General features: G+C 39.5%; 1 protein-coding gene across 12 annotated transcripts in view; it reads left to right on the plus strand.

Moving 5' to 3' along the window:
- Positions 1–21,267, plus strand: part of GRIA4 (glutamate ionotropic receptor AMPA type subunit 4) — a 381,150-nt gene that overhangs the window by 252,335 nt on the left and 107,548 nt on the right. For all 12 annotated transcript variants that reach the window (XM_032357837.1, XM_032357836.1, XM_032357835.1 and 9 more), the window contains exon 5: positions 11,090–11,274. In XM_032357837.1, coding sequence (XP_032213728.1) covers positions 11,090–11,274 — 185 coding nt within the window. The remainder of the gene's footprint in view (positions 1–11,089; positions 11,275–21,267) is intronic.

Consider the following 21,267-nt stretch of genomic DNA (forward strand, 5'->3'; position numbering starts at 1 on the left):
TTTATTTGTTTTGTTTCTTAAATTCCACATTTGAGTGAAATCCTATGGTATTCTTCTCTGACTTACTTTTGTTAACATGATACTCTCTAACTCCATCCATTTTGTTGCAGATAGCAAGATTTCCTTCTTTTTATGGATGAATGATCTTCCATTGTGTGTGTGTATATATATATATATATACACACATGTATTTTTTAGCCGATGGACACTTGGGCTGCTTCCATAATTTAGCTATTGTGAATAATGGTGCTATAAAACACAGGTGTGTGTATCTGTTTGGATGAGTGTTTTGCATTTTGGAGGTAAATACCCAGTAGTGTGATTACTGTATTGTAGGGTAGCTCTATTTTTTAACTTTCTGAGGAAACGCCATACTGTTTTTTACAGTGGCTGTACCAGCTTGCATTCCCACCCACAGTGTAAGAGGGTTCCCCCTTCTCCACATCCTCGCCAACACCTGTTGTTTCTTGTGTTTCAGTTTTAGCCATTCTGACAGGTGTGAGATGATATCTCATTGTAGTTTTGATTTGCATTTCCCTGATGAGTGATGTTGAGCATCTTTTCATGTCTGTTGGCCATCTGATTGTCTTATTTGGAGAACTTTTGTTCATGTCTTCTGCCTATTTTAATTGGATTATTTGTTTTTTGGGTGTTGAGTTGTAGATGTTCTTCAATATTTTGGATACTAACCCTTTATCAGATATCAGGTCATTTGCAAACATCTCCCATTTCGTGGGTTGCCTTTTAGTTTTATGGGCTATCCTACTCTGTACGGAAGATTTTTGTTTTGATGTAGTCCCAGTGAGAGAAGTTTTCTAAAATGACCTAAAGCTGAGACTTAAAATAAAAGGAGAAGTTGCAAGTGAGGCTGAAGAATACAGACTTCCTCAGCTCAAGGAATAGCCTTCAGAACACAGTAAGTAAGCAAGAGAGAAAGAACCTGGTTTGTTTGGCAAACTGCCAGTCTTCAGCGTGACTTGAGCGATGGGTAGCTCAGAGAGACAGTGAGAGAGATTGGTGTGGAAAAATAAGTGTTCCTCCTACCACCACCCCCAGTCATTTCTGTCCTATTCTTCCTTCATTTTTCTTCATAGAACTTAGCACCTCTTTTGCTATACTGTGTTTTGTGTGTTTGCTTATTGTCTGCCTTAGTCCTGGAGTGTAAGCTTCATGGAGGTGGCATATGTTACTGTTTTGGTTGTTCCTGTATCTGCAGATCCTGGAGCAATGGTCTGGCATACAGTAGACACTCAGTAAATATTCACTGAATGAAAATGAAACCATAAATAGGACCATGTTTATGGAGGATCTTAAATACAATATTTTAGGAGAAGTATCAGGAGTGACATGACTCGATGGTGGAGGCTGGAGAAAAGTGACAAGTCCGAGAGGATCCCTTGGGTTTCTGACTAAACCGACTGAGTTCTTGGCTAATGAGCAAATATGTAATTCAAGAATAAGACTTAAGTTTTTGTTTTCGTCTTTGAGAGGGTATGAGATGTTGAGTTATACGTTATGAGTCTCCTAGAGTCATGGGGAGGAATTCCCTCAACTACCCAGAATTCACAAAGTTACATCCCTCAAATGGACAAAAGCATTCTGCATTCACTCTGCCATGGGGAATAAAAGGATTTTTCTTAACAGCTACGGAGCAGATTACTCTATGTAATAAAATCCTACATTCACCATCTTCATTGCATAGAAGTCAGAGTGGATGATTAAGAAATTCAGATACCTTGCCTTAGAACCAGAGAGTTGAAATGAAAAGCACAGTTGTTGCATTTGAAAGTAGTTGAGTCGACCACTGAATCCATCATTTGTCCCTTGGCATGCTGTTCAAGAAATCACTCTTTCTTTAGATGATCACCTCAGTGTCATTTCCCCACTAAAGAAATTTAATAGTGAGTAATCAAATGTATTCACTCTCAGTCACTGACATGAGTTTACAATTACTTCTTGGAATTGAGCGAGCCTCAGTGGGATATAAAAATTAGGCTAATCATATGGTGAATACTTACTTCATCCTGTGTTTGTTCCCGCTAGGAACAGAAATTGTCTTGATAATTGTATGCAAATCCTTTCACCAGAATCATCTAAAGAAAATTATGTACTGCTACTCCTTTTCTAAAGAAAAGACAAAAGTAACATTTTAAAATATCACTTTCAAATCAACCAAAATGAATGGTTTTGGCTTTGTGTGCAGAAGCCAGATCCAAATTAATATTATTTACAGTACACAGTCTGGCATGTGAGGGTAACAAACTGATATTTAATATGTTGTGTAACACTTCTGTGTGTTTTGTTGCTAGTGATTGCTTTCATGATTAATTAATGAGATCTATTGGACTCAGACTTCAACATAGGGTAGAATAAATTAATTGGGTCTCTTCAGAACGAGCATTCTATATGGAGCATGGACTATCCTCAACCAGTGAACCAGCTTTTCAGGGTTAGCTGAGGATTTGTTTTTATAAACCAAAAGTCTTTCTGTGTTTAGCATTTAGAATAGAATTTTTTCTAAAATGGATTTGAAACTTCTTTTAATACTGAATTTTTTTGAGGCTTATTTCAGCCTTTGTTAATGACTCAAGATGGTTGCTGTAAAGATTGATAATGGAAAGTGTAGAGTAATTTCCACGGATACCCTAAGGAATGCCGAGATGTGCAAGGCTCTTGGCTCCTACAACTCATGACCTCCCTCGGGCCTGCTTTGGGAGTTTTTGCATTTACCTGCCACATTATTTTTGCATCTAAATGCATAAATTAAGTAGTTTTCAGGCCACTCTAATTCCTTTGAATATTATTGACCATCAATTCAGAAGCCATCTCTAATGAAACAGAAGACATTGCTGAAATTCAAATATTTTAGACTAACAGAAATGACAGTCTCATATGGTTCCAACCTGATAAAATGAAAATCTCCTGGCTCTTCAGTGGGTGAGTACAGAATAAGGGGGAAAGGATAGAATTTGGAGAGAAGTGAGCAACTGACATTGTCCTTCCTTCCCGTTTGTTTGAGAACTATTGTAGATTGGAGGAATTACTGCATTACACCTGGATTCATTTTAGTAGCCTCCTGTTTGGTTCCCTTTCCTCCTTTCTTTGAGTCCATCATTATAAATGCTAATATTATGAAAACAATTTTATAATCTGTCTCGTCTCTGCTCCAAAACCTCCGTGTTTCTCTGTGGCCCCCAAAGTAAAATTTAACTTTCCATTTTTAATTATCCCAATACATTCATTGAGTGGCTTTTAGTCACCAGGTGCTCTTCTCAGATAGGGAGCAGCACGAAACTTGCCTCCCTGCATAAGCTTGCCCTCTAGTGGGGGCAACAGATGATACACAGGATAAATAAAATGCATTGTCTCTTAGGTGAAGATGCTAGGGAGAAAAACGGCAAAGAGGGGAGTGTGCCAGTTCAGGACAACAACGTTGACAGGTGGAGAATGAGATTGGGGTGCCCTCCTTGAAGAGGGCAGGTGAGTTAGAGACCTGACGGAGGTGAAAGGATGAGCCTCCCAGACCCGCCTTGCGGAGCGCACTGCACACGGCAAAGGCCGGTGGAGAACAGAGCTGTGGGAGAGGGCCGTTTGCTGGCAGTGTCTGAGAGCAAGTGAGCTGCAGATGAGGTCAGAAAGGTGGCGGGCCCTGTGCAAGCAGCGAGAGGGCTGTGAGCTCTGAGTGGGCTGGTCTGCGGGCTCAGAGCCATGCTACCACCAGTCCAAAGGGGGCAAAGGCAGAGCAAGGACACCTGTCTCAGGAGAGGGCTATAGATTCCGGACAAGAGAGGGTGCTCCTTTGCACGGGGTGGCAGCCTCAGTGGTATTTGGGAAAGACATTAGATTCTCTGAGTGTTTTGAAGATCGCACTGACAGACTACGCTAATTTGCTAGCTGTGTTCCTGAGAAGAAGAGGGACCCCGGCAACACAGCCTTGACCTTACTTTCCAGTCTCATCTGCAGCTCTCCCTGTCCGCTAACACGGGGTTCAAGAGCCCCTCCACTTGAGAATGGGGACCTGCGTTCACATCGTAGTTCTGCCACTTGCTAGGGCTACCATCACGTAGCTCACCCTTATCTCTGTTCCTTCATCTACCGGGTGGGGATGAGCAGACCTACTTCACAGGGCTGTCCTGAGGTCCAGCTGAATTGTCAAAGGGTCATAAAGCTTAGTATGTTTATGAACCCACCACTCAACAAACCAGTCTCTTGACAATTAATAATCTGTGAGGCATTCCTCAAGCTTCCTGACACTCAGCCCTTAGCTCCTGTGCTCATCACCATCTCTGTCCTTCAGACCATCTTCACCTGTCATTCTCTCGCAGAGAAGTCCTCTTTCCGAGGGCCTCTGTCCGTCCTCTCAACTCAACACTTTGCTTTCCCAAAGCGTTGCCATGTGGAGGAAGTTTAACATACAAAATTAGGTCTTAGGTACTTTTAAGTTTTAATATGAGACAAGCATTATTTTGTTGCCTCTTAATTCACAGATCTGCATTTTAATCTTCTTATAAAGATACAATAGTTGGAGCACTTAGGTGGATCAGTCAGTTGAGCATCTGACTCTTGATTTTGGCGCAGGTCGTGACCTCAGGGTCCTGGGATTCAGCCCTGCATTGGGCTTCAAGCTCTGTGAGAGTCTGCTTGCATTTCTCTCTCCCTCTGTCCTTCCCCACCCTCCTAAAATAGATAAATTTTTTAAAAAAGAAAAGATACAATGGTTGCATTTAGTGCAAATTCAAATTGTGAACTTTTTATAGTGTGATATTAAAAAAATATAATCAGAAATGTGAATTTTACATAGTGTGATATTTAAAATTGATAAAATCTCAACTTAGGAGCAAAATAATAACCATATAGAAATCATTCCAGAAAATATATTCTGATTAGGAAACTAGTGTTTAGTTATTGGAGTTTAAAATTATGCAAAATTTTCAGGAATGCCTTTCTTACATGAAAAGAGATTGTCACCCACTATGAAAAGATACTAATAAATGCTCATAGTGCTGAGGAGATAGATAATTCTGGGGGCGAACTTGCAAAGATATCCAGTTTATTCTTAGAGACTATTCAAAATCTACAGAGACGGTCTTTAGAAAAATGGATGCCTATAGCAAGAGAGAAAATTGGGTTTCTCAAGCCTGTGTCAATCTAGCTTACTGGTTTGGGTGACGAAGGAGGTGGCTGCCAGGCCTTATCACCAGAAGTTACTTGACGTTGGAAATCTAAGTAGAAAAGTATGTTCTTCTTCAGGATAACATAAAAGACCTAACTGCCCTCTGAAAACAGGATTAAATGACCACCAATAGAGCAGATTGATGTCACGCCCAAATCCTCGTCCTCCATATCCCTGATGTTAATGGATCACCTCTAAGCAGAGTCATCCTTCCCCCGTCTAGCATCCGCTCTCCTTCCCCTGTCATCTCAACTGGTTGACTTCAGTATGGGCTCCGAATGGGCTTTCCGTTTCCTGTTAACTCCATCCCCTGTATTCCCACACCTCAGCTGAATGGTCGGTCTGCAGCACATTTGTCATTCTCTTCCTGAAGTCCTTGAGGAATAAAGACCAAATTCTGTGATATGAGAGAAAGCCCTAATGACACGACTTTTGCCTGCTTCTCTCTGCTGCCTTTGGAGCCCTTCCCATAGTCCACACCAAAATCTGCCCATATCCTCCTCGTTCTTCAGAACACATGAGATAAACTGAAGAGTTTGAGGTTCCCAGATGTGACCTGTCATGCTGCTTCTCACTGCCGAGCCTTGTAACATTCTGACTCCTGTCTGTGAAATTCCCTCTAATTCATTCGTGCATTCACACAACTCTTTGCTGAGCATCCACTGAGCACAGGGACCGTCCCTAACTTCGTGGAGCCTACAGTATAGTAGAGGGCAAAGACCTAATCGGGTCATCATTCAAATACATAGTTAGAAAGTGAGCTAAAAATCTTGGAAACAAATGTACGGGAAACTATGAGAGCTTGAAGAGCTAAGGGGGAAAGTGATCTAGTCAGGGTTAAGTAATGTTTGCAGTGAGCTCTGAAAGACGAAAGAAAGCAAAAGTGGAAGGAAGCAGTTTTTTTAAAAGGGAATAGCAGCTTTTTGCAAAGGCACTAAGGTAGAAGATGAGTGGTACCTTCTAGAACATCTGAGAAGGGCAGTGTTGCTGGAGGATAGAAAACAAAGACATTAATGGTCTAAAATAATACTGGAAAGAGGGAGGAGACACATATGATTTGGGTATGTATCAGAGAAGAGTAAGAAAATACAGGGCACTGCAGGGAAGTCCATAGATTCTCTACCTATAAAAATGAATCTAGTATGGAAACAAGTGATTATATAAATAATAGGTTCAGGCATTGTTTGTGTTGAAATGAAATTTTCCAGTGGCCTTGTTCTAGAAAAGCCCAAGAGAATGAAGAAAAACATGGTGTTAGAGCATGCCTGGAGGGGGGTGTTCAGGGCCTTGAACCTGTGGCAGATGGTTGAAAATACTTGCAGTATGCCTGTATTCATGAGGGTGAGGCTCATTTGCAACTAACAGAAACTTTAAAGATTTAGATGACCAGATTTACCTGTAAGATGGCATCTGAATTAAATATGCCCATGGAGTATCGGGTTCAGGAAACAATAAATGTTCTTGTCAGAAAATACTAGAGGCTTTAGGGAAAATCCAGGACCCAGAATGACCATCTTTTAAAGATGGATTTTCTGTTTTTACTGTTGATTATAGACAAGGGAAAACTCAAGACTTTCTATCTTCTGTCAGGTTTGCATGTTTGGCCTCAAACGGCATAAGTTAGAAGATCTTCGTTTATTTTCACTCTGCCCTTCTTGAATTCTTGAACTGTGCATAGAATAAATGCTGTAGTCACAGCTGCTGATCATTTTAACCGAGCTGCAAGGTTGGTTACTCCTCCTGTGTGCTGAGACCTTGGAGTCCAGACAGGAGGCTTTGAACAGGTTGTTTGGTGCTAAGCTGCTTTGGAACGAGTCCAAACTAAATGGTTGCTAAATCCGTTCGGTAGTTCCAGCATGGTGGCGCTCAGTGCAGCGCAGCCTCCAAACCTCGTTCCCTCACAGACGGAGGTTAATACATAGCACGGCGCATACTTCCAGGCCTACATGCTAGTGTATGGGGTGCTGGGAGTCGTGCCCAGACTGGAGACATCGGTAGTGCTGCGGTGGGTGCCCGCGTAGCGGTTCCCAAGGTTGATGGGAGGACTGGTACTTGGAGTAAGAACCCGCCTCCGCTGTGTCCCTTTGCCACTTCTCCTTTGGAAGCTCATCAACACTCCCCTCTCCCCAGCCACGGGACAGACCCAATCCTCTCTTTCCATGCTGGTTCCCACACTCCAGTCTTGCTGATTCTCTGTCCCGCCCTTATCCTACTTGTTCCCAGGACCTAGGAGCTTCTCCACCCCATGTGCATCGTCATGGTCCACCCTTCATGGCATTACTTCATTCCCCTGATGAGACTTTAAGAATGTCCGCACTCTCACCTCTCCTCATCTTCTCCTCAGTTTCTTAGCCGTCCGAAACACGGCTTCTGTACCTAGCATTGCACACTGCTCAGTGTACCCGTGAACTTCTAATTAAAAAGCACTATGAGCACTTTTCAGTCTTGATCGAAGGGAAGTCTTTTTAACAGCTTATCAGTAACTCTCTTCTGTTTGAAATTATATGCACCCTGACATAAATTTCTCCTGATTCTCCTCCTGCTCCTCTGTGTACAGATAGTTGAATCAAATAACTCTCGAAAGAGAGAACATCAAATAAAATAAAACCCAGCTCGTGTTGCTAGCAGCCACATCTCTGGATGGTGCTACTCATCCAAAATAGGTCATTCCCCATGGATGATAGAAACATTGTCGCTGTGCACGGATGCAGTCATTTGGGACAGCTTGCATTACTGTCATCAATTACCAGCATAATTGATAATATCATCACATGGCATAAAAACATTTTAAGCAGTGTTTTTATGTATAACTGATAGTGTTCTTTAACAACTATGAAAAGCCTTTATTTACTTACTGTAAAATAGTACTGTGATTTTCTCCATGGTACACTTTCACCGCTATTCTGATAAAATTATTTTGGTGCTTTATACAGTACTGTCATTTGTGTAATGGTTAGTTACTCAGTAAGTGACTAGATAGTGAATTCCTTGTAGAAACCAGAATCTTGTCTTTATCTTGGCAAACCTTAAAGGATCTTTATAGTAGGTTTTTAGTAAATTATATTGAATTAAAATGTTAGGCAGCTTTTCTAAAATCAAAGTGAGACTTAAAAGATCCTTTATGGTAGCAAAGTCTCTGTTAGTCTTTTGATATGTACCAAACCCTGAAGTATTCATAGCCAACAATATCGCATTACAGGTTTTCTAATAACTAGGAGATACAAATCATAGCCGGATGTAGAATTAGTATGACATGACTTGTGATTTTCTAGTTTATGTAACAGCCAAGTTACATAACCATAGACTCAACAGCAGTATTTTCTCCCAACTCACAATATATTCCCAACTATCTTGGCAAATAAGTAAGACACACACATCTGAGTAACACTGAACAAGAGAGCATATGAAAATCAAACATAGCTTATAAAAGAATTCCAGCTTCCACCCTAACTGCATGTCCTTTGCACTGCACTGAAAAGATGCCATTTATTTCTGACTATGATTAACGGTTCTTCTTAGGCAGCCAACTTTCTTTGCCATTTAACAAAGATTGTGTCCTAGGGTTTTCTCTTATTTCAGTTCTTGTGTCATTTGTAAATTAGATTGTGTAATGAAAATTTGAATTTGAATTATAGTTTGGTTTATTAGTGTGAATCTTGAAGTATCTCTTATACAACTGGGAACATACATTAATTTCATCAGAAGGTTTGTGGCTGTACAATCTGTAAAGGTCCTGTAGGCAGGAAAATAACAACCTGGATGCCTAGTAGTGATGTGAAGCCTGATAACCACATGATGCCAAAAATTAAAAAAATAAAGTAAAAAGGCAGTATACAAAGAACACTGCCAAGCTGTGAATTGATCCTAGGGCACAGGACAACTACTTTGATGTGTGTGGTTGGTATTTATCATTTTTTTTTTTGCAACATGCAAAAAAAATCAAATGACATGTCTTTGAATTATTTTGGCATGACACTAAATAAAAGGAGAAAGAGGGAAAGTAAGATGTCAATTGGAATTTTTTAAAAGAACATGTTCATGGGTGTCAAAAATGAATAAAAGGAACATTGCCTTGCTTCCTATCAGAGAACAAGTCCCTGTAACAGAATAAATGAGGCCTGAGCGTACACGAAAAGAGCACTCAGACCATCCTGTTACCTAGGTATTAGACAGCAAATAAGGGGAAGAGTCCTGGGCTTGGGGTGGGGGCCAAGGGGAATCTAAGTAAGATCCGAAAAGATGGTTACAGGCATGCGTTACAAAAGGGAAGACTAAATGGAGCACTAGATAGACCAGAATAATTACAGAGTAATTAACATGCCCTCTGTCTTCCTCTTGGGGGAATTTTTTTCATTTAGATAAAAATGAATCCTGACTGCCACAGTATTTCATTTGGCAGGATACCAGGTAATTTATATTTCAAATATGATCTCATCATCGGTTCCATCTGTTGACATTAACCAAGCATCCGTAACGTTTGAAGCTCTGACTTGTAGAAAATTTACCTGAAAATCAGAATCCTTGAATCTGAGAGACTCATACCAATCAGAAACCTGAGTAAATGCCCTCTTATCTTACAAGTGCTGTGTATTCATTTAAGTCTTCACTTTTAATCCACCCCGTTCTACACTCTGACTCCAGGGATCAAGGAAGGCAGAAACCACAGTCCGCTGCCATAGGATGAGCTCAAATCAGTGCTAGACCTTCTTAAAGAGGACCAGCATTTTTTTCTTTTTTATGCTAAGCAGCAAGTGGAAAAACTCACTGGTTACCAGGCTCTGATTCTAACCTGTTCTTATTTATTGTCTATTCATAGTTTCAAAGACTTTTCCCTTCTTCTTATATGCCAGTTGAAAACTGAGAGCTGGAAAAAGCAAGATTATAGGACAGTGTTGGCCTGAAGAAACACTCCAGGAGCTGTGTTCCTAAGTTTGCCTCAGCTTCCCTAACCCAGACCCCGAGACCTTTGACTTCCCTTCCCCTTTGTGCTGGTTGGTACAGGGAGATAAGGACCAGCAATAGGGCACAGACCACCCCATTCTCTGGAAGACTGTCTCCAGATAGCGAACGTTCCCTTTTTCAGCAAGCTTGGATGAGTCTTCTCAACCTTCAGGACCCAGTGCAAGTTGTTCCTCCTCTTGCTGATGTCCCAGCAGGCAAATTTAACCAAACCTTCTTTGGGCCCACAATGGACATTGAGTACAGCTTTCATTGCAGTATCTTAAACTGACTTGCATTTGTTTATCTGAATGTCTTTTCTCCTCTACTAGATTATGAGTTTGAATGCCTGGTGCCTCGCCTAGTAGCCATTCAGTTCACCCGCTTTCTGCATCATCCCTCTGCTAAAGAGACAACGAGTTAAATAATGCCTTCTCCCCAAAAAAGGTGGGGGTTGGGGAAAAATAATAATGGTTCCTCCATTCACAATAATGGATCCTCAATAAATACTGTTGCATTAGATTTTAATATCCTCTTTTCCATAACTGAACCCAAAAATGTCATTTTCGCCTTGCTCAAGGGGAGCAGATGTTCAAAACAGATGTTCAAAATTAATTCTGTCCAGTGAGTAAAATTAACAAAAATAATTTATGAAAATTTTATTGACTATGGTAGTACTGAGTTTGGTTTTTGGTTTATTTCATGAAAAATATGTCTAAAGCAATGTAATGTTCTCTCTACTAGAGGGATTGTGAGAGTTTATTCAAGGCATGCTGTTCTTCCTTCATTCAAGAAATATTTTTAAGGGGTGTTGCCCCCAAATAAAAGAACAACCACTCAGATCTTTAAATTTCTCAGCATTTATTGTATATTTGCAGCATAAAAATGTTGACATAGTCTCAGTGCCTGCATAAGTTATTAACGAGGAGGAGAGAAAGTATGTTTTTAGTAACCCTTCTGGATTTCTTTCCTCACTAGGGTACTCAATACTTCAAGCTATAATGGAAAAAGCAGGACAAAATGGTTGGCATGTCAGCGCTATATGTGTGGAAAATTTTAATGATGTCAGCTATAGGCAACTTCTAGAAGAACTTGACAGACGACAAGAGAAGAAATTTGTAATAGACTGTGAGATAGAGAGGCTTCAAAACATATTAGAACAGGTAAGTCCTGGATTTTATATTATTATTACCCTAGACCTTCTACAAAAAGTTGACTTTTGATTTACCTTTTTCCCATCAGTATTTTCTCTAAACCATTCAGTCTGAAGTACAGAGTTCAGGCATTTTCATTCCATGATTCATCTCCAAGACTAAATCGTAATCCTTTATCACCAAAGGCCATTTTGGTTCATAGGTCTCAGTGCAGTGAGGAGCACTATTTCTCACACATTTTAAAGACCTACCATATAGTAAGGACCTTTTGTGAATCAACAAGAGCTCTTGGCCTCCTACATTCATAAACATAAGTTTTGAAGATTAATGCCATCTAGAATCTTAGAGAGTTTTAGTATTCACAACTATGCTTTTTGTAACATTTAGAAAAAGAGCTACATGAAAAAAAAAAGAAAAGAAAAAGAGCTATATGAGAACGAACATGAAATAGTAAAGCAATGAAATAAAACCAAGTTAAATGGCGTACTTCTAGATGTGTAGCTCATCTTCTTCTGATGTTTTAAGTGCAATGCCATCACAGTGAAGATGGTTTTCAACTCTCTTCACAAATGAATCTTTCAACAAATGCTCGTTGATTTAATTTGAAGCAGATAGGAAAAGGTAAAATTGAGCTTTGTTATTGTGTTAAATGATAGGAAAATCTCATCAAATAAAGGGTAGTATTTGCCTTCCTCCTCACCCCACATCTCTATAAGCTTTAAGTCGTATTTGGCCAAAATCGCGGTGAATGAATGCCACCTAGTGGTTTTGGAAATGTTTGCTCCTGCCTTATCTATTGTAAGCCCTTCGATCTGAGAGTATAGTAAGCAAGAGGTTTTGTTACTTTGCTGTGTACAGTATGCATAATAATATGATTGGATTTGTAGAAGTAACCTTAGCAATTTGTAGCCTTATTTATAACAAGAACTTAAGTACTCAACTAGAAAAATCAAAACTGAAATATGTTTTAGAGATTCCTACTTCATATTGAAGAGCCCTACACGAAATGCCTTTCAGTTTCCCTCAACTATATCAGAATTTATAAAAGTTAAAAGTAAAAAGGCATGGCGTACTTTCTTTTCAGGATCTTGTGAAGCCAATCTATACTGTAAGAAGAAGAAAATCTTGATTGAAGAAGTATGTTTTTATTATATTGGAAGACAGTCATTATAACCCTGTATGTCATTTAGGTTTATTCCTAAGGGACTCCAAAAAAAATCATTAAGGTTGCAACTATTCAAGGTATTTAGAAATTTTCAGTGTGTATTTATGGAATCCAAGGAAAAACTTTCTGACTTGTCATTTCAGCTCCAACTCTGACTTTCTTAAGACACTCATCTCAGCTTAAACTGTGCTCTCCCTCCCTCTCACTGCCGCCTGTGTTGAGAGTTTGAGTTGATATGAACAAATGAAGCTTTGTAAATACCTCCTCATGAATCCCACAGAGCAGTTAGTTCTGAGAACGCCCAGAATTGCCAGGTTCCTGTCAGAGGGCGAGGAAGGCTCAGAAAGACCCTCCACTTAGCACCTGTGCTTAAAAGACTGTGTCTGGAGAAGGCAGTGCAGGGCCTACAGCACACTTACTCATTTCACAGGCTTAGCTAGTTTCTAAGAAGAATATCGGAGTGCCCCAGTGCTTTGGATAAACTCTTGCCTTAAATAAAATCTTGGCAGGGGAAATGATAGCTTTTTTTTTTGTCATCTCAAAAGTATTTTTTATATTCTTAGCCTTGAGATATGACTAAAATATAATGTTGTATAAGTTTAATGTGACAGTGTGGGAATTTGATAAATTAATAGATTTAAAAGTGTTTACCACAGCAGAGCAGGCGAATGAACAATTTTTTCTCTTCACATGGTTACCGTTTTTGATGACAGGAGGAATGAGAATATTTAAGATCTACTCTCCTGACAACTTCCAGATACATAATACAATATTGTTAACTGTGGTCACCGTGCTGTACAATGGATCCCCCAGAACTTAGAAAATGGAGTGTTTGCCTTTTCTGTGTCTCTCCTTGCTGAATTCTAAAAGGTTTCTTTTCTACTGTGACTGCATAGTAATCATGAGACTTTGTCCCTTTAAAATGCCTTTCAAGTATAAACCTAATCAGTTGTACAGTATCTACTATATTATGAGAATATAGTATACTCTAAATTGTTCTATAAAGGGGCACCTGGGTGGCTCCGTGGGTTGGGTCTCTGCCTTCGGCTCGGATCATGGTCTCAGGGTCCTGGGATCGAGCCCCACATTGGGCTCCCTGCTCAAGCCGGGGGCCTGCTTCCCCCTCTCTCTCTGCCTGCCTCTCTGCCTGCTTGTGATTTCTGTCAAATAAATAAATAAATAAATCTTTTAAAAATAAATAAATACATAAATAAAATAAATTGTTCTATAAAGTCTTCCCTAAGAAAAGATGTTTTTGATCCTGAACATGATTTTTTTTTAACTACTGATACTTTAATTCCTTGTAACTAGGCCAAATCATTTTAAATGCTCCTTGGTTTTACTCTTGACGCATCCAAACACAAGAGCTGGTCCAAACTGTGTCAAGATTTTCTACATGTTACCCCTGTGTTTCTGCACTGTCTTTAATAAGTTGAGATAACAGTGGAAGACAGTTTCAGAGAATCAAGTGCCTTTTTTAAAAAAGTAAAACACTAAATAATCTTGACCAAAAAAATGCTTTTGAAAAGAAGTAGCCATCTTTCAGAAGATGATGAAGTTAATATGAAGATAAGGGGATGTGCTGGTAGATTCTAGAAAGAAATATTGGCATGCTACCAATAACAACTTTGTGGATATTTAATTTGTATCATTTTTCAAAAACATAATGGAAATGGCTTCCACAATTTTCTCTTAAAATCTGTGAATGGACAACTGTGTTTGGAGAACCACTTCATCCTCTGCACATGTTTTCCAAATTATTGTTGTGCCACAAACTGTTTAGTTCTTATAAATGTATTACTGTTTGTTCTTTTAGCATCTCTTTTCTTTCTTTAATCACTGCCCAGAAGAGTTAGATAATGTATCAGAGGTTTCAAATTAATTAAAATTTGTTGTTCTAGGAATTTTATAGTATCTTTTAAACTTAATTACAAATACTCTAAGGCAGTGGATCTCAAACAATAGTAGGCTTGAGAACCACCTGAAATGAGGTGTCAGCCTTGCTAAAAATGCAGAATTTTGTCCGTATCTTTAGATCGTTTGCTTGAAAAAGTCTGGCCTGGGACCCAAAACACTACCATAAAAACAAAATTGTAACTAGAAATCTGTAATAAGTACAACACAGCCAAGATGTTTATTAAAGCTAAAGTTCTTTCTATAAAGGGTGAGTAAATTAGTGTTTCATATGTGTGCTTTACTTTTATTTTTTTGAGTTTCGGTGGGTGGTTTTTTGTTTTTGGTTTTTTTTTTTTTTTTTTTTTAGTATTTCAAGTTTTTATTTAAATTCTAGTTAGTTAGCATAGAGTGCAATATAGTTTCCGGAGTAGAGTTCAGTGATGCATCACTTACATGGAATACCCCGTGCTCATCACAGGTGCCCTCCTTAATGCCTGTCACCCTCCAGCCCATCCCCTTCATACCTCCCTCCAGCAACCCTCAGTTTGTTCTTTGTAGTTAAGAGTTTGTTTTAGGCTCCACCTTCATCTCCTTTTGTTTTCTTTCCCCTATGTTCTTCTGTTTTATTTCTTAAATTCCCGTACGAGTGAACTCTTAAAGTATTTACCTTTCCCTAACTGCCTTATTTCAGTTTGCATTGTACTCTCTAGCTCCAACCATGCTGTTGCAAATGGCAAGATTCATTCTTTTTTATGGCTGAGTAATATTTGTGTGTTTGTGTGTCTGTGTATGTGTATATGTGTGTGTGTGTTTACACCACATCTTTATCCATTCATCAATCGATGGACACTTAAGCTGAATAAATAGTTTCGCTATTGTAGATATAATGCTGCTATAACCATCAGGGTGCATATATTCTTTTCAGTCAATCTCTTCGTATCCTTCAGATAAATACCCAGTAGTGCAGTTGCTAGGTTGTAGCGTAGCTCTGTTTTCAACTTTTTGAGGAACTTCCATGCTGTTTTCCAGAGTGGCTGCACCAACTTGCATTCCCACCAACAGCGTAGGAGGTTCCCCTTTCTCCACATCCTCACCAACACCTGTTGTTTCTTGTGTTGTTGAATTTAGCCACTCTTACAGGTGTGAGGTAGCATCTCACTTTTTTTTTAATTTGTATTTCCCAGATGATGAGTCATGTTGAACATTTTTTATGTGTCTGTTAGCCATCTCTATATCTTTTTTGGAAAAATATCTACTCATGTCTTCTGCCCACTTCTTAACTGGGTTATTTGTTTTGAGGGTATTAAGTTTGATAAGTTTTTTTATAGATTTTTTATACTAACCTTTTATCAGATATGCCATTTGCACATATCTTCTCCCATTCTGAAGTTGCCTTTTAGTTTTGTTGATTGGTTCCTTTGCTGTGCAGAAGTTTTTATCTTGATGAAGTCCCAATAGTTCATTTTTGCTTTTTTATCCCATGCCTTTGGAGACCTGTCTACTAAGAAGCTGCTGCAGCTGATGTCAAAGAGGTTGCTACCTGTGTTCTCCTCTACGAATTTGATGGTTTCCTGTCTCACATTTAGGTCTTTCATCCATTTTGAATTTATTTTGGGGTATAGTATTGGAAGGTGGTTCAGTCCCATTCTTCTGCATGTGGCTGTCCAGTTTTCCTAACACTACATGTTAAATAGACTGTCTTTTTTCCATTGGATATTCTTTCCTGCTTTATTGAAGATTAGTTGACCATATAGTTGTGGGTCCATTTCTGGCTTCTCTCTTCTGTTCCTTTGATCTGTGTGTCTGTTTTGTGCTGGTATCATACTGTCTTGATGACTACAGCTTTGTAATATAGCTTGAACTCCAAAATCATGATGAGTCCAGCTTTGGTTTTATTTTTTAAGAATGCTGTGGCTGTTTGGGGTCTTCCATGGCTCCATACATATTTTAGGATTGTTTTTTCTAGCTCTTTGAAAAGTGTTGATGGTATTTTGATAGGGACTGCATTGAATTTGTGATTGCTTTGGGGTAGCATAGACATTTTCACAATATATATTCTTCAAGTCAATGAGCATGAAGTGTTTTTCTATTGCTTTGTGTCTTCCTCAATTTTTTTCGTAAGTGCTCCGTAGTTTTTAGAGTACAGCTCTTTTACATATTTGGTTAGGTTTATTCCTAGGTATCTTACGGGTTTTGGTGCAGTTGTAAATGGGATTAATTCCTTGATGTCTTTTTCTGCTGCTATGTTATTGGTTTATAGAAATACAACAGATTTCTATATGTTGATTTTGTATCCTGCAACTTTACTGAGTTTGTGAATGTGTTCTAGCGATTTTTTTGGTGGAGTCCTTCAAGTTTTATATATAGAGTATCATGTCGTCTGTGAATAGCGAGTTTGACTTCTTCCTTGCTGATTTGGATGCCTTGTATTTCTTTTAGTTTTCTGATTGCTATGGCTAGGATTTTTAGTACTACATTAAATAACAGCGGTGTACAGTGGACATCATGTGTTGTTCTGACCATACAGGAGAAGCTCTCCGTTTTCTCCCACTGAGGATGATACTAGCTGTGGATCTTCCACATATGATATTGAGTTTCTTTCCTCTTTCCCTACTTTGTTGATGGTTTTTATCAAGAATGGTTACTATACTTTGTCAGATGCTTTTTCTGCATCTATTTAGAGGATCACATGGTTCCTATCCTTTCTTTTATTAAGGTGGTATATCACACTGATTGATTCGCAGATTGAACCACCCTTGCAGCCCAGGAATAAAGCCCACTTGATTGTGGTGAATAACTATCTTAATGTACTGTTGGATTTGATTTGTTAGTATCTTGTTGAGAATTTTTGCATCCATGTTCATCAGGAATATTGGCCTGTAATTCTCCTCTGTAGTGGGGTCTTCGGTTTTGGAATCAGGGTAATGTTGGCCTCATAGAATGAGTTTGGAAGTCTTCCTTCCTTGGATTGCTGTTTAAAATAGCAGTTAGCGGGATGCCTGGGTGGCTCAGTTGGTTAAGCCGCTGCCTTCAGCTCAGGTCATGATCCTGGGGTCCTGGGATCGAGTCCTGCATCGGGCTCCTTGCTTGGCAGGGAGCCTGCTTCCTCCTCTCTCTCTCTCTCCCTGCCTCTCTGCCTGCTTGTGTGTATTCTCTCTCTCTGACAAATAAATAAAATCTTTTAAAAATTAAATAAATAAAAAATAAAATAGCAGTTAGCCATTCCAACATCTCAGAACATGAGTTTCAAAACAACTATTTGATAATGTAGTATAATATATATTGATTTTTCTATCCTAAATTACACCATAGGAAAAAATGGAAGAATTTATATAAATATTACCTACTGAGCTTGAAGGTAGTAGAAATATAACAAAACTACAAAGTTTGATCTACTGTCATATTGTTTGTATGAGGCCACAATAAAACAACTTGGCATTTTTGGCCTTCTGACCCCATTGGGCAGTTTGGTTCACTTACCTACAGAAAATAATTCAGGAAAACAAAAACAAAAACACCTAAAAGTACTTTTTGAATATTTGTTGAGTTTGTAATCAGTTATTTAAAATGTCAATTTTTACTTTAATATTCCTCACTGGACACTTGTGGTATTCATCTTACCTAGTTTTCTTCCTCTTACAACAATCAATTATTTCATAATATAGCTAAAAATAACATAGCTGGAATCAAGAATTGCTTTCATGTCAAAATTAGTGCTTTATAGTGGGAGCCTTTTTATATTTTATTTTCGCATATATCCATTGATTTTAAATCCTGAACTCAGTTACTTGCAAAGAGTCCTGATAAAGTCTAAGACCTTACCCATTGAATATTGAACTCCCAGTCAGATTCATATGTTTAACCCAGTGGCAAAAAGGCTACAAGAGATTTTATCTTAACTGTTTTCCTAGCCTCAAAAATTATTTGAGCAAAATAGCACTTAAAGGTAGTGGTTGCTCACACATTTTACTCCACCATGGGGAAAAAAAAAAAGCAAGGGTCACACAAGTATTTCTGTGTTCCTATAGTCTGTGAAACCCTTCTCTTATAACTTCCAGCTCATCCTCTGGAATATAGGCATTACACAAATGGTGGGGTCGCTTGTACTCTCTGCTACCTCTTTTCTTTGCTCAGTGGGCTTATATCCGCAAAATTATAATGTTTCCAAAAGAGATGAATATTTTCACTTTTGAAGAAATGGATAAGAAATCTTCCATTGTTTATTTTTACAAAAAAGTAAATGGAATAATAAATAAATAAATACCTGTCCCCCTGGGGGGGAGGGGAGTAAATAGACTAATTCAATGTTTGTGATTCTTCTTCTCTTTACTCTGAATAAGGAGCATTAGACCAAGATGATCTTAGAAAATCTTGATCGCTCTAAAAGTCAGTAACGCTATTTCCAGTAAAAACTTCCTGATCGTTGCATTTGATCCTGAAGCAGTTATAATTTTTACACATGAGATTCACCTTGAAAGGGAGCATAGACTAAAAGCTCAGTCAAGTCGCCCTTTCTGTACATTCATTCATCCTATGAATATTTGTTGACTGCCCCCTTCAGGTGTGGCTCCAGGCCCTCTGAAGATAAAGTGATGAGCAAAACAGAGGCTTTTTCTCTTCTGGTTAGGAGCTCTTCTCTGGCCAACTAAGGTTTAAACCAAAAGCATTTGCTAAAATCCTGCTAAAACGCTTTCTTTCCTTGAGAAACATGGTGCACAGAAAGTGATCAAGGATTTCGTGATCCCCAACAAAATCCCCAATAAAATCTTGGGGATTTTGTTACGGGTACGGTTCTTACTGAATACATTATGGTATCAGGGGCATTCAGTGGAGACCTGGAACTCTACTGTCCCTGGAACACGCCATGGGTATATGTAAGAAGCCTTACCAAGTCCGTGTCGGGAGAAGATGACAGGGACTAACCTCGCAGGATGAAATAGCTGTTAACCAAAGAGCTGAGAAAGTGGCTCATAGGCATCTCGAACTGCCTGTTTATTGCACATCTCAAACGTAATTGATGCCTCTTTCAGCAATATTCCCCCTTCCACTTTATAAAAGGGAGATTGGGGTTTCCATTAGACTCAATGGGACTCAGATAATTGGCAAAATCAGTGACCTTCCCATCTGTTGCAAATTAATAAGAAAAGCCTAAAAACCACAGTGACCTCTCAGAGGTTTATTGCCTCACCAGAGGAAACCAATAATCCTGCCTCGGGGCACAATCAGTTGGAAAGAGGGAAATTTCTCACACAAGGAAATGTGGTCACTTGCACCTAACTGGTGAAAAGTGCACAAGGTCCCAGTTAACCTAATTTAAGTCTAAGGCTGCCTCCCTGGCTAGTTCCATCCAAGTGAGACGTCAGGTGCAGACGGATTTTTGGCAGCTTGCCAAATGTGTGGCCTCAGATAATGTCTGTTTATCTAGAATCTGCATTTACACATTTTCAGACATCTCTAACACAAATGACTACACTAAATCTAGAGTTCTAGCCACCTCCACTTCCAAAAACATCTCTGACTTTGAATAAAGCATTAAAAAGAGCCTGCCCCCATATGCCGTAAGCGGTTGAGTCATTATCTAGAAGGAAAGGAACATTCTATTTACTTTCTGATAACCATAGGGTCATTTTTTTTTTCCCCTCACACTAAGACCCCGCCCCCAAAAGAAAATCCTTAAAAACAAAAGTACAAGAGACAGAGGAGACAAAAAGCAGCACAGAGACAAGGAAAGCTAGCTTTGGTCATGAGGAATAGTCACTACAGAAAGGGCCTCATCGCAGGGGAAAATGGCTCTGATTATTTGAATGGTGTCTGGAAGGATGACGCCGTGGGTACTGCAGCAGCAGCGGAGACAGGACGGTCCGCACTTAATTTCTGATGCCCCCATTCAACACCTGTGTGCTGGATATCATTCCAGGCACAAGGGCGCTGTGCGAAGATGAGCAGAGCTGGCTGGCCCTGCACTGGGCGCGCATACACCCAAGTTGGGAGCTCAGAAGCGTGAGTGCGGAGTGGCCGGCCACGCAGTTCTTGATGGCTTTGGAATCAGAAACATTACAGCAGGTGTCAGGAACTCAGGGAATGTGGTGACTCAGTATAATCCAGGCAGGCCTCACAGGGAAAACAGACACTTAACGTTGAAAACGCATTGCATTTTCCCGGGAACGGTGTGGAGGGGTAAGGGTAGTCCAGACAGAAACAACCTCAAAGGCAAAGAGTTCTGGAAAAGCCCAGAAGGAGGACACTCCTTCCATGTGATAAAATTGGCTGGGGGGAAAGGCAGAAATGGGAGCTGAGCAATAATCAAAAATAATGCTGTAAAGACTCGAGGTAGCCAGCATATGGATTCCTCCTGTTGTGTTTAGCTACCTGTCTTTGTTGTGGAACTCTTATCTCCCTCAGAGCAGGGTCTGTACTTAGAGTTACAGTATATCCCCAGTGATATGAAAGGGTATCAAAAATAATTGTTGAATGAATGAAAGTCAATCTCAATGAGCTTCATTTGAAGACACTGGCAGGTGGGATCTCATTTCTGTGTTTCAAGGACGAGCAGTCAGAAGCCCTTTAAGGTTCTGGAAGTTAAGCCCTCCATTCCCTGAGAAGCTTTCTTGTCCAGAAGACCTCCCCCGCCAACGATGGTGGGAAATCAAGGTTTTCTGGTGTTTGTTGTATTGGCTGAAAAAGCATGAAAGTTTCATTTCCATATATTAATGTAACAATGAGTGAGATGCAGTGGGAACAAACCAGGCACTCAAAGAAATTACTACAGCAGAGAAATCATATCAGCAATTTCCCGCACAGGGGCACTTGGCAAAGCTTGCTGAAATGCCTCCTTATAAAGCTTGCTTTGTCATCTTGAGCTCTGCTCAGTCAGGAGCTGCTACGAAGTAAGGGGAAACTTCAAAGACAGGAGGTTATGTTTAAAACCAGGAAGGTTTACT

This window comes from Mustela erminea, chromosome 9 (assembly GCF_009829155.1).
Source record: "Mustela erminea isolate mMusErm1 chromosome 9, mMusErm1.Pri, whole genome shotgun sequence".
NCBI classification, from domain to species: domain Eukaryota; kingdom Metazoa; phylum Chordata; class Mammalia; order Carnivora; family Mustelidae; genus Mustela; species Mustela erminea.